The following is a 16,193-nucleotide window of genomic DNA, read 5'->3' on the forward strand; positions in this document are numbered from 1 at the left end:
GTCAAGCATGAACAACGATCAGTTCCGCAAGTTGATTCTTGCGAACAATGCGTCAAAATCCAAAGATGCATCCTCTCCACCCTCCGCGACACCCGGAGGGTCAGCACTCGGTTCGCGACAGCGCAGCAGCATTCCCATGACTCCGTTCGTCCCCCCTTTCCTCCCTCTACGCGGATTCCATCTAACAGCTCGCAGTCGTTCACTCGGAGGATCGCAAGCAGATTTCGCCCGACAGCTTTCCGACCGCAACCGCGCCACCAAACCCCAGAAGCATTTCCGGACATCCGCACCGAAAGGCGCTCGCCTCGCCGACGGCTACACTGATCGCGCGCGGGAACGCGAAGCAGGAGATGCGGATGATGATCGCGCGACCAGGCTGAAAGCGCTCGAGGAGTCCTTGAAGAAGGAGGAGATTGACCAGGACACCTACGAAAAGCTACGATTTGAGATCGCGGGAGGCGACCTGGGGAGCACACATCTCGTCAAAGGCCTTGATTTCAAGCTACTAGAGCGAATACGGAGAGGCGAGGACGTGTACGGGGAGAAAGAGCCCGAGAAGCAGGGGCAGGAAGACGTTGCAGAAGACGTGGACGAGGCCTTTGAAGAACTGGAGAAGCAAGAAGTTACAGCCGCAGCCAAGGAAAAGCAGGAGAAGAAAAAGAAGGGGCAGCTGTCAACAGTGTCGCTCAATGCAGCGAAGAAGCGGAGTCGCGACCAAATACTGGCGGAATTGAAAGCCTCGCGAGCAGCAGCAAAGGCAGCGGCGGAACCGGCTTTGGGCGACCGCTTTCGCCGAATCGGGGCCGTGCAAAAGGCCGGATCTAGGATCGAAATCGACAGTAAAGGTCGGGAAGTTCTGATTGTCGTCGACGAAGACGGGCACGAGAAGAGAAAGGTGCGCAAGGTGCAGCCTAGTCAGCCGGAAGCCGAAGCCGAAGCGAGCGAGCTCCCCATGCCAGACAAGAGTGCGAAGCCACTGGGAATGGAGGTTCCCGAGCAGTACAAGAAGGCGCCTGAACCAGAAGAGGGCTTGGACGTGGACATTTTCGATGACGTCGGGGACGACTACGATCCGTTGGCTGGGCTAGACGGTTCGGATTCTGACTCTGATGAGCAGCCAGAAACTTCCCTAAAGAACGACGACGCCAAAACGACGGAGGAGACCAGGGCATCAGCACAGGATCAGCTGGCCATGCCGCCCCCTCCCCGACCAAAGAGAAACTACTTTGAAAACTCAAAGACTGGGCTAGTGTCAGAACAGCAGATCAAGGCACCATCCATGTCTGATCCTGAGATTCAAGCCGCTTTCAAACGTGCTGCAGCTCTCGAACAGAACAGACGCCGGCAGGGGCAGGAGACGGAGGACTCCGACGAAGACGACGAGGAAGCGCACGCTCGCAAAGCCCGCGAGGAGCGGCACCGCAAGCTGCTCGAGAGTGCTGCCAGGGATGACGATGACTTGGACATGGGCTTTGGCACCAGTCGGTTCGAAGACGAAGAGGACTTTGACGAGACCAAGGTCAAAATCTCCAAGTGGGGCGCCGACGACGAGGACGGTGAAGGCCAGGATAAAGGCGGCGTAAAGAGAAAGCGAGGGCCGAAGAAGAGGAAAGGCGACGCGAACAATGCCGCAGACGTCCTGCGTGTGATGGAGTCGAGGAAGAAGTCTCAATGAGGCTAAGGTAGTAGTTAGTACCTGGTACCTTTGCTCCCGCCCACACAGCGGAGGTCTCCGCCTCCGAGCCGGCCAACTGCGCCCGGCAGACAAACGTGTTACGTATGGCCAAGCCCGTTTGCGAGGAAATTAGCGTACCAGGGACGGCGAGTCGAACATTCTGGAGATAATCCCTACTGGTGAGCCAAGACACCGGCGAGCCGCTGTTTGTCGAAGTGGAGGGTTATCGTGAGGGGCAGGCCGCAGAACAGTCCCCCACAACGTAGGGGGAAAAGGAAATGCGGGCGGTACTACGCTACGCCGTCTGTACACCACGACAAACCGCTGGCAGCCTGGCACTGCACCTTGGAATTCACATACCCAGTCCTATCACAGTGCCTGCAACACCTACTTATCACTTCCTCTTTACATATTGCGTGCTATACGATCAAGATGGCCGACGACAAGGTGCCCGTGTGGCTGGACTGCGATCCAGGCCATGATGTACGTTGAGAAACACGTCCGTGTACTTGTGTACATTGAACCCATGGCTGACCATGCAGGATGCTTTTGCGCTTCTCCTCGCCGCTCACCACCCGCGCGTCAATCTCTTGGGCGTGTCCACTGTGTTTGGCAATGCGCCTCTGTCCAAGACCACCCTCAATGCAGGCGCACTTCTCACAGCGATAGGGAAACATGATGAGATCCCCCTCCACGTGGGCGCGGCCAAGCCCCTGGAACGACCAGCGCATCACCCTGCGACGGAGATCCACGGTGAATCGGGTCTCGACGGGACTGAACTCCTACCCAAGCCGGCCAGAGCCCCCAGTGATGTGCCGGCTGTCGAAGCCATGGTCAAGGCTCTCAAGGCCCAACCGCCAAACACGGCGTGGATCGTGGCGACGGGCTCTCTGACAAATGTTGGGCAGCTCTTCCGCGCGCATCCAGAGCTGGCGTCTCATGTCAAGGGCGTCAGTCTCATGGGGGGTTCCATTGGCAATGGGTTCACGGACGCGCCCATGGGCGAGGTCGACGGCAAGCCGAGGATAGGAAACTACACCCCGTGGGCCGAGTTCAATGTACTCATCGATCCCGAGGCGGCGTCTGAGATTTTTTCGAATGAGGCGCTCAAGGGCAAGATTAGCGTCGTGCCGTTGGACCTCAGCCATCAGGTGCTCGCCACGGACGATGTGAGGCAGCTTCTGCTGTGTGGGCGAGACGGCACCAAGAGGGATGATGGCAAGGGCAAGACGGTTCTCCGGCAGATGCTCGTGGAGCTGCTGTACTTTTTCGCACAGACATATGCGTTCGTGAATCCCTCTCTGCCTGCTGTGCTGCGCTAATTCATTCGGAACAGGACCACATTTGGCATCACTGCTGGCCCGCCATTACACGATCCTCTGGCTGTAGCATTGGCCCTGTCTGGAACGCCCGATGGGATCCCCTTTTACGATTGGGATGAGAAGAAGAGCGCCCACCCAAGGCACGAGGAACGCTTCGGGGTCACGGTGGTGACAGAGGGCACGCTGGAGGACGCTGCCAGTGGCAAGACGCAGACGGGACGAACCGTGGCCAAAGTGCTGCCGCCTGGCTCGGCCGGTGTCAGAATACCCAGGGGCTGTGATACACAAAAATTCTGGGACGTGATAGAGGAGTGCATCGAGCGCGCAGACGCCCTCAATTCCACTCAGCAAAAATAGACAGGGCATACAGCCTTCATTTAGACTTTTGATTTTCTCTCTTTCTCTATCAGGGTATCACTTTTTCCACCTTCTCGTTGGACGCTATCATTACACTCAAGACACGCTCGTACGTCCACACCATGACCGCGCTGGTGGGCGCATTCTTCACCAGGGCAACGGGCAGCCCTCTAAAAAGCCCTCGCACGCCCTCTGCTCGGACTACCATGCCCAGAGCGCGGGTGGCCGATTTGTACTCTGGTATGTCGCCGTAGATGTATCGTTTCCGCGTGGGCCCCTGGAGCTGTATCCTCTTGCGGATCAGGTCGAGCGGGAACACGGCCGTCTTAGCGATGATGCCACCGATCATGCCGGCTGTCGCGTCGGCTGAGCCAAAGGGCATGTTGAGACCCGCGAGCTGGAGGCGCAGGGCCTCGCACGTCACGAAGAAGATGCCCATGTACGGAACAATCTGGGCCAGCCCGGGGGCGACCCCACGGAAGAATCCACCGGGTCCTTCGTGGCGATAAATGTCCCGCACGGCGCCGGCCAGACTGCCATACACTTTTCTCCGGCCCTGTGCGGCGAACCGTGTTCGGAGCAGGTCGAGGGGGTACGTGCAGCCCGTGGCGAGAGCACCAGCACTTGCGCCCGCGACAAAGCTCTCCACGGTGTCGGGCATGCCGCCGATATTCTTCAGGAGTAGTGTGACAGAACGGTACGTGCCAAACTGTATGCCGGCGTAGCAGACGTAGAGGAGCTCGGCGGGGACGTTGCCCTTCCAGAGGGCGCGGACGCCCTCATTCTTGATGATGTGACGTAGAGTGGGGAGCGTGCCCCGGGGGGCCTGGGAGAGGGGGTCGGACAGCGAGTGCGTCTGCAGCTGGAGACGGATCTTGAGGACGTCGAGGGGCGCGATGACGAATCTGGGTGCTGGTCAGCGCTGGGACGACGAGAAAGGGGCGCGAGGATATGGACGGACCGTGCTGTCAGGCCGGCTATGGCGCCGGCCGCGACGACCTGCGTGCGCGAGCCCTCATCTTTGAGGCGGTCGGTTTTGGGGGACATGCAGGACTTTGCGCAGCTGAGAACAACTGGCGTAGTGCGAGGCGTGCTGTTCAGGACATGAGGCGATGGTGGTGGCGATGGTGGTGGTGTTGGTGTCGATGGAATGTTGAAATTTCCAGTCCAGGGCGGGCGCAATAAGTAAGGTACCTGAACCAGCGGTTTTTCAGGGTGCCGTCCGAAGTACCTCGCTTCCAGGGCTCGTCGAGGACAACGGCAATGGAACTGAGTCCACGTGTGTGCTGTGGTGAGTAAACTTGGCCATCAAGATGCCCCATCTCGCAGCATTTGGAGAACAATGTCGATCTGACAAGCTGATAGCTCCGTGAACTGCTGCACACGCGACAAGGCGCCGATTGAGGTCGCAGCGGCAGCAGCTCGAGCTTAGCGTCGGCTTGTCTCGGCATCCACATCTAGCAGCCGACCAGCTCTGGACTTGGATTGTGTAGTTGCTCTTGATGTGCTGTGGGCGAGGTAGCGCTTGTACTATGTATAATGATTATGTGAGGCCGGATCCCTTGCGAGTTTTGACTCATCGGCATCCAGTCTACCAATGTTGCTAGGTAATTATAACTTGACCCGCAACAAACCCGAAGGTAACGATGCACGCATCTGCCAGGGCTGCTGCAGGTCAGTGCTGCGGCCCGGGTAGGATGAACCGTAGGAAGGTCCAGTCGTCGGATATGTTCTGGCGCCCACCCCAATGTCAGTATGAGTATGAGGTGCCATCACTTTATATTCGTGACCTCTGCGGCAGAAGTGTAGTACGTTGACTTAATGGTTATTTATAAATCTGTTTCCTCATTGTGTGCATGTTCGTGAGTTCAGGTAGCACGGGCATATCCAACTGTCCCGATCAGGACACTTCCTTTCCTCCGGATCGGACTCCACCGACAGCGTCACAAGCACTGCCAGACGCATCGTCGGACCCGCCTAAGCTAACATCGCAGCACATTTTCCGCGACATGCTCACTCTTCCTCTCCCCATATCAAGTCTTGTTCTTACCTCGTCGCGCCACACTTTCTGATCTTCAAAAATTTACCAGCCTGTACATCACTCGAAACACCAAACATCTGCGTCCCCAAAGAGCGTAATTGCACCAAAGTCCAGCGATCTCATCCATCTGATCACTCCCCCACCTTCACAGAAGCTGCATGTGATCGACTGGAGCTACAACTCTGTCCATGTCCTCGACCAACCCCTGATCGAATCCTCCTCCACAACCACTTGACCGACCACAGAACCACCATGGCTGTTCCGAGCACAAAACCAACCACGAGACCGAACCTGCGAGAACTTCTAAGTCCCCTCTTGCCAGCCCTCATCGCAGCCACGGCCTCGCCAACCCCGCCGACACCCCTCCTACCCAGCCTGTCCCCCATCCTGCGACAGCGCGTCCAATTCCTCTCCGCAACATCTTCTGAGCCTTGGCTCCGTCTACTGTGCTACAACACCAGTGCGATTGAAAAGTTGAAGTCGACGGCAAGCGTACTAGAGCCTCATCCTCTGAGCGGCGAGGTCGAGGTGGACTGGGAGCACGACACCGAAGTGGCATATAAGCGCATCGACGGCGAAACACTCCAGGGGCTGGTGAAGCTGCAAGAGCAAGGGTTGGTCGTACGGATCGTCTGGTGCGTCAATGACCCTGATGGACCTGACGGCTGGCGCATAGGCGAGGTTCTACCTCTGGAGCCGGACACGTTTCGCGAATTCGGTGGATCGCCAACCATGGACGAAGCAGAGGAGAGCTTCCAATCGGGAGGCAAAGCACAAAACAGCAGTCCCAAGCCGGACATCACATTAGCAGAGGCTGCGGGGGAAGACGACGACGACGATGACGACTACTGGGCGCAATACGATGCTACCCCTGGTCGCGGACGGACACCCGCCACCAAATCCCCCGCGCCAACTAGCACCAAGGACGCGGCGACGGCGGAGAGGGAGTATTTTGCGCAGTACGAGAATATCCAGCCCGCCATGGACAACCACGACCCGGACGAAGAGGTCCCCCACGTGTCGCCGCCCCTGGGGCTCGGTCGGCAGCCACCGTCGCTGCAGCAGCAGCAGCACCACATGCCGGCGGCCCGGAATGAGGGCATCCTGCAGCCCAGGCCAGAGTCGAGTGCCAGCAGCTCAACCAGTGAGCGGCTGGTGGCCAAGCTGGAGGAGGAGGCCGGGCGGCGGGACACGGGCGAGTTTGGCGTCAAGCAGCACATTTCGAGGAGCATACGGAGTCTCTACCAGCTGGGCTGTGCGGCGGGCATTGAGCGGGACGAGTTTGAGTCGCTTGTGCGAAGAGAGCTAGAGGTACTGTCCATGATGGAGGACGCGTGATCCCGCATAATAGCATATTATGTCCATACCAGAAGATTCAAAGTCTGTAACATGGTTTGGTATCCCGCCATCCGTGCGTCACGCAATGACCAAATGCTCCAGTGCCAGGCGCGCCGAGTCCAGCACCCTCATGCAGCTGCGCTCCTCCTCGGGCACCAGTTTCTGTGCGGTTTTCGCATCATGTCGAAAAAACACGGTGTCGTGCGGCGTCTTGCCGTCGGCCAACAGCTTGTCCATGAGGGCATGCCGTTTTCGACTCCGGTCCTCCATCGCCGTCACCACGTCCTTGAGACCTTGCGACTGGAACCCGAAATCGTCCGCCTCGCCCGGCGTCGGGTGGTGCCCGTACACGTCCAGCCGCAGGATGGCCCGCATCGTCGTCCTCCACATGCCCGGCTCCATCGGCCGGTTGTTCAGGGGCCGCATGCTCGCGCACCCGTCATGCTCGCCCACGCTGCCCATGAGGCCGCCCAGCTCCTGGAAACTGAACCACATCTGCCGCCCGTCTCGCCGCGCGCCGTCCGTCTCCTTGTCGATCATGTCCAGGATCATGGCGTAGGCGTTGCAGGCGGAGGGTATGAGGGTGACGACGAGCATCATGTTCTGGTAGCACTGGATCGGCGGCGCCTCCAGCGGATCGTGAGACTGGAAGTCGCCGCAGACGGGGCATCGGATGGTCTGATGGGCCACCTCGGTGGCTCGTCGCGCGATGCGGACGGCGCTGGGTATGTCCGATGGCAGGCGCGACAGCGACTCGAGGGTGCGGTACAGCACGGATAGGCAGCCGCACTCGATGGAGCGTACGGGCTTGAACCCCGGCGAGGGCGAGGTTTCGACCGACGTGGTGTAGTGCTGCGATGGAGGCGTTGAGGCAGAGTTGGATGGTCCGCTTGATGGAGAAGACGATCTGTCGGATGTTTCGTTGTGTATCTGGCTCTGCGGCTGCAACTGACTCTGCCAGAAGCGCAGCACCCGCTCGCCGTGCGTTGAGGGCGCGGCTGCACTAAGAGGATCGGGCTCTTGTTCGTCATCAAAGTTGATGCTGTCCAGTAGGTCGACATCACCTAGATTCAGGGGTTGTTGCGCTTGGTCGCAGCCATTATGGGGTAGAAGGAGCTGCGGATCCAAGGCTGTCGTGTCACTCAGGTCGTACGGTAGGAGGTTTAGATAATCCAGACTGGTGTGCGCAGGGTCCAGAAAGTCAAAAGCATGATCTTGAGCGAAGAAGTCCGGTTGGGTAGAGGTATCGATCTCGGGAAATGCGGTTGATATGGGCACGTTTTCTACGGGTAGGGGTGCTGCGTCGTCCAGGCTGGCGTCCTCGAACAGGCGCCGCTTGCGAGGCCGGCCCATGGGCTTCTGTGGAGAGTAATGACATTTGATACCCTCGCGGCAGCATCGGGCGCAACCAGCGGGCTCTTTGGAACATGCCAGTTTGCGAGTCCCTGCACGTGTCAATAAGTCTCCGAGAGGATGTTGTGAGCGGGGGGGTCTTGTGCGTACGGCACTCGTCGCAAGCCCGACGTTTTTGCGGTGCGTTGGGGGCAGTCTTAAAAGACATAGTGCCTCGAGTTAGGCGAGGATAGGCGCGCCGATTTTGAGAGGACTTCGTGGCTGGGACGGCGGTGAATGATGGGTGTGAGTCCGAGTCGCGCGGGAGTGCGTGCGTATAAAAAGTCTCCGGGTGAGGTATTGAGACTCTTGAGAGAGGGCCTGGCCGCAAGGCTTAGTCGTTCGTGTGCTTTGCTGCGATGAGATGCTTCTTGGGCTAATCGATTACAAGGTGAATGCTAGCCAGATGAAGTTGAGGGATGGAAGAAGAAGAAGTTGGGAGTCGCTGGATACATGCAGATGTGAGCTACGGACACGGGAGCTGGAATTGACCATTAATTACGGAGTACCAGGTATGTATCTGAAAAGCAGCAGCAATCTGACCACCCCCCATCTCGAATCACCAACACCTTTGACCATACCATACTACCACCTCCAAGCATGGCTGGCAGTCCGAAAACTTGCTTAGGAGAGAAGCTTGCTCAATTTGAACTGAAGGCACATTGTTTCGCCAAAGCCCTGTGCGTAAATCTACGTACTACAGATCCAGGGCCCAGAAACATTCCATAATTACCCACTTCAGCCCTGCAACAATCGCGGCACGGAGCGTAATCCGGGGAAGCGACGCAGTCTGCAACTGGATCAAGGGTATGAATCATGATCGCGATCGTCTTTTGTGGTGTGCAAAGTATAAACTTACTTCACTTGTTCATGTTCATGACGTTTTGCGGCTTCCAGGCACCCAAAAAGGATAAGCTCAGCAGACAGCGAGTTACCCTATAGCCACGTAGACGCACGCCTCAAGTGACAAGTCAACACCTACTGGAACCTCACCCGTGACTTCACCGCGTCACACTGTCAAGCCACGCCAGGTCGTAGTCCATGTGCTCTTTGCCACATTCCGCATACACCATTTCATACTGTTATGGCCTGCAACTTCACAGGCAAAGCAATCGTAATGAAAAATAATTTCATTCTGCCATCCAACATCATGATCAGATCAAGTCTTGACGTCACATGAGTCAGGGGCCACACTTAGGTTTACTGTGGCCCATAGTAAGACATGTACAATTCTCACCAGTCACCCGCCCACTGTCCTTAGTTGCTCTCTTCGCTATGCATATAAGTTACCTACGCCCGTCACCATCATGACGAACGCCATAAGATAGGCGACACTCACTGCTTCTGCACCCATCATGTCGCTTGTTGACGTTCCTGCTGGCAGCCTCGCCGACGCAGTGCGTGCACTGTACAGAGCCTCCTACAAGCTCGCTTTGGCTTCACAGACACACCACCCTCTCATCTTGCCGTACTCCCTCCTGGGCCCCTTCATTGTGCCGACGCTCTTTCTGGCGATCCCGCACTCTGCAGTGCGCCATCCCTGGCGATGGAGGGCGAGGTGGCTTGTCGTGGCTTGGGTGATCTGGTTGGATGCAAACATCATCAGGACGACCAAAAGTGGCAACATGGCCGTGGGCTATGCGAATGGACTGATGGCTTTCTGGGGTGTCATCAGCACCATGAACGTGCTGATCTGGCGAAACGCACAGAGGGACGCCGCACGGGTCGTCAGAGTCCAGCCCAGGCCTCCCACCAGGCAGGCGGAAAAACAGCCAGTAGAGAATGGCATCCGGCAAAGGAAGGGTCATGAGAGGTCTGATCAAATAGATTATGAAAAGCCGGTGCAATATGTGTGGCAGCCATTCCCAGAGGAGGGTACGTTTGGCGAGCGCCTCAACTGGGCTCTGGACATGACCACCAACTTCCGGTTTGCAGGTACGCAGTTCCAAAAAGTTTCGGACACGCGTATGACTGACACTTCACAGGCTGGAACTGGTCTATTTCAGCCATACCTCGCCCAAAGATTCCCTCTCATGGCTCGATTGAGCCTAACACGCCTGCGGATCTGTCTTCCTTGCCAGTGGTCACGCCCACAGGCTACCGTCGCCGTCTGACCGAGTCCAGCTTCGTCAGGTCACGACTACTCACAGCGGGCATCATGTACCTCATTCTTGACTTCCTGGCCGTCCACATGACAAAGGACCCCTATTTCATCCTTGGCCCCGACCACCCTGCCGCATCTATCCTGCCGTTGCCATTGTACTTGGATGGCTTGCCTGTGTGGGGTCTGCGCATCTACCGACAAATATTCTCCTTAGCCGGCATTATCTCTGCAATCTCTGGAGCCTTCAATCTCAACGACCTGATGCAGTACTACATTATGGGTCATCTATTTCCCGCAAGGGGCGAACTATGGCAATATCCCTCGACTTTTGGCTCCTTTTCGCAAGTCTTGGAGAGAGGTCTCGCGGGCTGGTGGGGTGGTTGGTGGCATCAGACGTTCCGATCGCAGTTCTCAGCACCTGCGCGGTTCCTCGTCCGAGAAGGCTACCTCCGACACGGATCCCTGGCTGCTGTCGTCGTGGCCTTTGTGGTGAGCTTTGCGCAGAGTGGTCTGCTGCATGCCATGGGCAGTATTTCTTCCATACCAGGAGACACAAAAGTCTGGAGAGCTCCTGCTTTCTTCTCATTGCAAATTGTCGGTGTCCTCGTACAGTACGCTGTCGAGATTGGCTTGCAACGACGCACGGGCATCCGCGTGCCCAGGCAAGCGGCACAGGGGACGCGCCTCCTTTTCACCATGGCATGGCTGCATTGGACTTCCGATTTCCTCTGTCACGATTTGGCAGGCTCTGGCATCTGGCTCCTCGAACCAGTGCCGTTCTCGTTCTTCAGGATGCTAGGCTTTGGACGCGAGAGTGATCGATGGTGGCGGTGGGACGAGTGGCATAGACCTGGCTGGTATACGGGTAGACATTGGTGGCAAAGCGGGATTTCTCTGTAGACTATTTAGGAGCGCATAGACGCAGTTGGCGGACTCAGGGGCTGAACCAGGTTTTGCCTCGCAGACGACCTGCTTCCTCATCGAGCCAAGCCAAAACACTCGTGTACTTTGTCTGTTTCCGGCGGAGAAATGCAGCGAATGCTTCGTATGCCGCCCTGATCTTGTTAGCCAGATTCTCTTGGTTGTTGAAAGATCCACTCACATGGCAACCTGACCCCTGCGGATGTCGCACTGGTATTCTGGGTTTCGCAATTTCCTCGACCTCCCAGTCAAGAGCCTTAACGCAAGGCCTGACAGCTTGATGATAGTCCCTGCAGAGTCAGCACGTGTCTAGGCGACGACAGCATCGTTCGTACTAATGATGATTTTACTTGCTGGCTTCTTGCCCCTGGGCAGGCATCTAGTGTAGGCCCACATCTTGCGCGCGGTTTCTTCGAATGCTGCACGCAAGGTGGCAAGCACGGTATGAGCAGAATTGTGCTCGGTGTCGAAAAACATGAGATGGGACTGGATCGTGAATGCGGCTGTTGGACCATATAAGCACACGATCTTCACCGTGAATCTGATTGCCGGGAAACTTGCCCAAGACCTTCCTCTCAAAGTTCTGTCCAGGTGACCTCCCGTATTCCACCGTCAGCGAGTTTCCAATAGCTGATTTCAGTTTGTCAGCGGTCGAACGAGATGTGTGACCATTTCTCGGCGTACCAGTCTTCTTCTCTCTCTCAATATCCTTGGAGATCTCGAGTGTCTTGGTGTCGATCCTCACCCCACAGTACGGGAAACCTGCCCCCTTGCCTACTTGACTGACAACCTCTCCGCCGAGGGCCATCTCAAAGTTTACCAGCGTCTTGGCGGCAGAGACCTGCACCCCATAGTCTGGCAGCCCTCTGTGCATCGTCTCGACAAACCTCTCCGCCTTGGACCTGTCCAGGGTGATGAGGAGGAAGTCGTCGATGAGTCTGAGGAGCAGGCAATCTTCGCCACCAAGAAAGTCGAGGTGGTGGATCTCGAGATCAGCGTATAGATAGTTACACAGAAAGGACGAGAGCACAGACCCCTGCGGAATCCCCGTCTTCTGGCGGTAGTACTTCTTCCCAATCTTGACGAGGTGCTGGGAGACGTGCTCTGCCAAGAGAGACAGGAGGTCGCTCCTGTTGTGCTGTTGATGTGCTGCGCTGGCGACGAAAACGGTGTTTTTCTTTCGCTGGCCTAGATCCTCCTCCAGGCGTTCATGAAAGGTTTTGAATTCGCCGTTCCGAAGGGCGGTAGCATGCCACCGACGGATGGGTTTCGTGGCAGTCTTGTTGGCTTCGGCAATTGCACGTTCCCCCGGCTTGATTTCGGCATGTTTGGCCACATTGTAAGACGCCTTTTGGGGGACAGTTGCCATGAGGCGAATGACGGCCTCCTGAGGGATGGTATCAAATGCTGCGTGAACGTCCAACTTGGCAAAGTACAGCATTCCATGGCCAGGTTTCAAGGTTTGTTTGAACCCCTTGATCTTGGTGTACATGTCTTTGGGAGAGAAAAGTGTCGATCCAAGCCGACCGGGGTTGACTCGCTGATGAGGATTAAACAGGGCAATAATATCCGAATGTTGGGACACTCACTTTTTCCAACTTGAGCAGCGTATGCACCGGTCCCAGCACAGTATTGATACTGGGCCTCAGGGCTCCTCCGTTTGCTTGCATCTGCCTCCTCCTCAAGTTCATGATGGGTCGCACCCCTTGCCCTTTCGGCAGCAGTCTCAAGTGGCTGAATCCGAGACCACGTGAGCTGAGGACACGGCTCGCGTCAGCCGTCTTGACTTCCTCCAGCATATTCTCTTTGAGTGCTGCCGTGGCAGGCTCAGCGACCCGCCTCCATACATCATGCCGGTAGTAGAACACGCGATATCTGTGCGTGCTCGATTCTGTCACGTAAAAGTTGCTTCGTATGAGAGGGATGAGCAGTGAATCAAAGACATAGTACAAGAACTCATGAAAGATCTCGTACCGCTTGTTGATATCTGTCTGGCTGGTCTTTTGCGCACCCAGATGTCGCTGGTGTAACCAGGCAATGTCCACGACCTATCAACCGTTAGACCGCATCGGCTCCCTACACATATGAATCCTTACCTTGAAGTCCTGCACTATCTCATGCAGCGACATCGTCTCGAAACGCCTCAGCTTGATGAAATGATCCACTTTGCGAAGGAACGTTCTTTTGTTGTGCTTCAGGGTCTCGTTTGCACCCCAGAAACCATCCGGTACTACTTTGGACAGAGCAGCTTGGCAGAAGGCAGACACATGCGCAGTCGGCGAGGCCAGGTCTGTAATCGACTTATAATCAAGTTGGGTCAACGCAGGCTGAGTGCTTCGTCCAGCTTTCTTTGAGCGCTTTCTGGTCTGTGCCTGCGGCAAGGCGACATCCTTCGCCATGGGAGCCTTTGCGAGGCGCACCTGATCCAGCACAGATGGACAGTAATGCGCCAGAAGCTCAAAGTAGGAGCATCTCTCGTGTAATATCTGCAAATGCTCTATCAAGTGAAGCGCGTCGCCTTGCAAGCGTTTTGGTATTCTTGGAAGATGCTCCCCCTTCAAGAGGGGACCAACCTCAGCTTCCCGCAGCGTGTAGTCCTGGAACTTCTGGGCAGTAGTTTTCCAATCGACGTGCGACGTGAACGCGTTGTGCAGCCTGAATTGTCTCGGAAACACATACATTGCAATCTTGAGCGCGTTGACATAATTCTGACGTTTGGCAGCGTCGGTCTCCTCAGGTGGCGATTGCTCTGGCGGCGACTGAAGCAAGCCAGTCTGCTGCAACCTAATCCTAGGACATCTATTCAAAACATCTGTAACGTCAGCAGGCAGAACCATTCGATTCCAGACCGGTGAGCTCACGTATGTGTTTGAAGCCTGCTTGCACGAGCCCCTTTGCCGTCAAGGCAGGTTTTGCGTAAAAGATCCTGCTCCTGACCAGACTTATGTCTGATGGTTTCCGAGTAAAGATTGCCGCCTCGTCTGTGGTGAAACGCATTTCGGAAAGGGGGAATCCTTGCAAAGTCAGTACGCGTTGGCGAAAGCGAGCAGGTAGACCCACCGCTGACCTGGAAGTAGTTGCCATAGCCGGCATCGACAGCTATGAAGATGGAAGAGTCAACCAGCAAGTCGATTATGATCCCTTCGCCAGATTGGCCCAGTAGTGCAAGAACTTGTGGCCAAGGGGCCGATTTCAGCGTCTTCACCTGTGGGTTCGGAAAACGGATATAGACCCCTGGGATGCTGGAAGCGGCTTGTTCACTGCCAGGAGCACCTTTGCGGAAACCATCACATAGCAAGTGCTTTGGTCGAGAAGAAAGCGCCTTCTCTCGCGCAAACAACATCCAGATCACAAAGTCGATTATCTACAAAATTAGGGCATGGAGTTAGGAAGCTAGATGCGCACTTACTTCGGACTGCGCAAAGGACATGGCTTGGGGACTGCCTGATATAGTCACGTACGACTCATCACCCTTCTGGGAAAAGGAGAGCCATTGCTGCCATCGTACAGCTTGAATCTCAGCTTGCTTTGGTGTTTCCTGTGACGAACAAACCAAAGTCGTATCCAGCAGGTGACACACAGACGCCTCGAGCTCGGTGGGCTCCTCTTCGCCCAGGCCGATATTCGCAACCTTTTTCCTCCTCAGTCTTGAAGACGACGGCAGCTTCGCTTGTAGATACTGCCGCAAGGTCTGCACTCTGTTGTAGCATTGAACCAATAGATCCTTCTTCACAGGACACTCAGACTTGGCTGTGTTGTTCGTGGATCCGTCGGGTCCCCGCTTCCTCTTGGTCCCGATCGCCATGATCCATCCTGGTGTACAGAGTAATGTCGTCGGGTGGCGAGCTGTAGCAAGAACCGCGTCGTTATCTCTAGTCCCGGACGCGTCAGTCTCGCGATGCGTTAACGAAGCTAACGAGAGGAAGTGGCTTGAATGTGGCTTGGTGTCCCGGAACGGTGGCCGAAATACCCCACCCGCCCCACCCGCCGCTGTGCCAGTGCAGTGCCACCGTACCCGCTCGCATGTCCGTCTATTAATTGAGATTCATTGTCACCGTCCAGACTCCAAGTTGGAGTCCATATTCCAGTCTCAACGGACAATGAGTGTTCCAACAACGAACTGAGACACTGGCTATCACTATTTCGTTGAGGCCAACTTTTTCTTATTGATGTGGTCGGGAAGCAGACGTCCAAGCCCGATCTCCCGCAAACACAATGACTGCTCCAGAGCATGAACAACGTCGATCCAGCACAGACTAGGATCAGGGCCAACAAACAAACGCGGCACCTATCGCCGCCCACATAGACCTTGAATCCGCCCAATGGTCTACGAATGTCCTTTGTTCAACTGGGGTTATCGCAGTCGAGGTCTCGAGACCATCCTTGCCAGGACCCAGGAGTCCAGGGTCACTTCACCTGGGTGGGTTGCGGCCCTTGCGGGCGCAGTGTGTGGGCCGTAACCAAGGCAGATAGGTACCAAGTATTATTAATGAAGACACCTCCAGTCAGCAATCGCCGTGATTGTTGTTTCCTTCGCTTCAGAATTGAATGGGCAATTGTTCTCCTCCAGTGACGACCCCAACGTGTCGCGTCGGCAGCGCGCACCACACCATCCCGCTGCAGCTTGTCCCTTACATGACGTTTCATGCCAGTTGAAAAAGCAGGAGAAACATGTTAATAACGGAGGCTAGCAGCTGCCGGCAAGCGAGTGATTGCACGACTCCATGAGAGTAACGGACGGGTCTGGCTTTGATGTGACAAACGGGGCATTTTGACAGATTCGGAAGACGGTGGTTGGCTCATGGCCCTGAGGGACAGGCCTCAACGTCCCGCTCCAAGCTCTACTGACCAATTGTCGCAGCCTGTCGGTAGACGAGTTTTGGTTAGAGTTTATTAGTTGAGATAGCATATTGCCGTACTCCAGCCATTTGCGCCTCGGGTCTCGCACTTGTAGACCCAAATCGAGTTTGTGGACAAAGACGGTTAAAATAGATAGCGTCGCTAGCGCAAGGGGAAAGATGTCCCAGTGCCCGCCCGCCCGCC

At 56.2% G+C, this 16,193-nt stretch overlaps 7 protein-coding genes across 7 annotated transcripts; 4 read left to right on the plus strand and 3 right to left on the minus strand.

The window, feature by feature from the left end:
* Positions 1–7: 7 nt before the first annotated feature.
* J7T54_006008 (uncharacterized protein) lies at positions 8–1,675 on the plus strand (the record flags this gene model as incomplete). Its single annotated transcript, XM_051502770.1, has 2 exons — positions 8–144; positions 196–1,675. The coding sequence occupies 2 exons, from the start codon at positions 8–10 to the stop codon at positions 1,673–1,675; spliced, it is 1,617 nt and encodes a 538-aa protein (XP_051366530.1).
* A 432-nt stretch (positions 1,676–2,107) lies between these two features.
* J7T54_006009 (Uridine nucleosidase-like protein) lies at positions 2,108–3,354 on the plus strand (the record flags this gene model as incomplete). Its single annotated transcript, XM_051502781.1, has 3 exons — positions 2,108–2,158; positions 2,218–2,960; positions 3,012–3,354. 3 exons carry the CDS (start codon positions 2,108–2,110, stop codon positions 3,352–3,354), a joined length of 1,137 nt encoding a protein of 378 aa, XP_051366531.1.
* Positions 3,355–3,403: 49 nt separating this feature from the next.
* Positions 3,404–4,401, minus strand: J7T54_006010 (Mitochondrial thiamine pyrophosphate carrier-like protein; the record flags this gene model as incomplete). Its single annotated transcript, XM_051502792.1, has 2 exons — positions 3,404–4,259; positions 4,316–4,401. 2 exons carry the CDS (start codon positions 4,399–4,401, stop codon positions 3,404–3,406), a joined length of 942 nt encoding a protein of 313 aa, XP_051366532.1.
* A 1,246-nt stretch (positions 4,402–5,647) lies between these two features.
* Positions 5,648–6,733, plus strand: J7T54_006011 (uncharacterized protein; the record flags this gene model as incomplete). Its single annotated transcript, XM_051502803.1, has 1 exon — positions 5,648–6,733. One exon carries the CDS (start codon positions 5,648–5,650, stop codon positions 6,731–6,733), a length of 1,086 nt encoding a protein of 361 aa, XP_051366533.1.
* Positions 6,734–6,811: 78 nt separating this feature from the next.
* On the minus strand, positions 6,812–8,086 carry J7T54_006012 (uncharacterized protein; the record flags this gene model as incomplete). Its single annotated transcript, XM_051502814.1, has 1 exon — positions 6,812–8,086. The coding sequence occupies one exon, from the start codon at positions 8,084–8,086 to the stop codon at positions 6,812–6,814; it is 1,275 nt and encodes a 424-aa protein (XP_051366534.1).
* A 1,394-nt stretch (positions 8,087–9,480) lies between these two features.
* J7T54_006013 (uncharacterized protein) lies at positions 9,481–11,129 on the plus strand (the record flags this gene model as incomplete). The annotated part of the gene is made up of 2 exons (XM_051502825.1): positions 9,481–10,060; positions 10,111–11,129. 2 exons carry the CDS (start codon positions 9,481–9,483, stop codon positions 11,127–11,129), a joined length of 1,599 nt encoding a protein of 532 aa, XP_051366535.1.
* A 34-nt stretch (positions 11,130–11,163) lies between these two features.
* On the minus strand, positions 11,164–14,955 carry J7T54_006014 (uncharacterized protein; the record flags this gene model as incomplete). Its single annotated transcript, XM_051502836.1, has 10 exons — positions 11,164–11,284; positions 11,332–11,440; positions 11,676–11,780; positions 11,835–12,630; positions 12,740–13,198; positions 13,247–13,570; positions 13,724–13,909; positions 14,218–14,355; positions 14,560–14,625; positions 14,731–14,955. 10 exons carry the CDS (start codon positions 14,953–14,955, stop codon positions 11,164–11,166), a joined length of 2,529 nt encoding a protein of 842 aa, XP_051366536.1.
* Between the last annotated feature and the right edge of the window lie 1,238 nt (positions 14,956–16,193).

Source organism: Emericellopsis cladophorae (genome assembly GCF_022114955.1).
Source record: "Emericellopsis cladophorae strain MUM 19.33 chromosome Unknown NODE_1_length_1489480_cov_119_871856, whole genome shotgun sequence".
NCBI classification, from domain to species: domain Eukaryota; kingdom Fungi; phylum Ascomycota; class Sordariomycetes; order Hypocreales; family Bionectriaceae; genus Emericellopsis; species Emericellopsis cladophorae.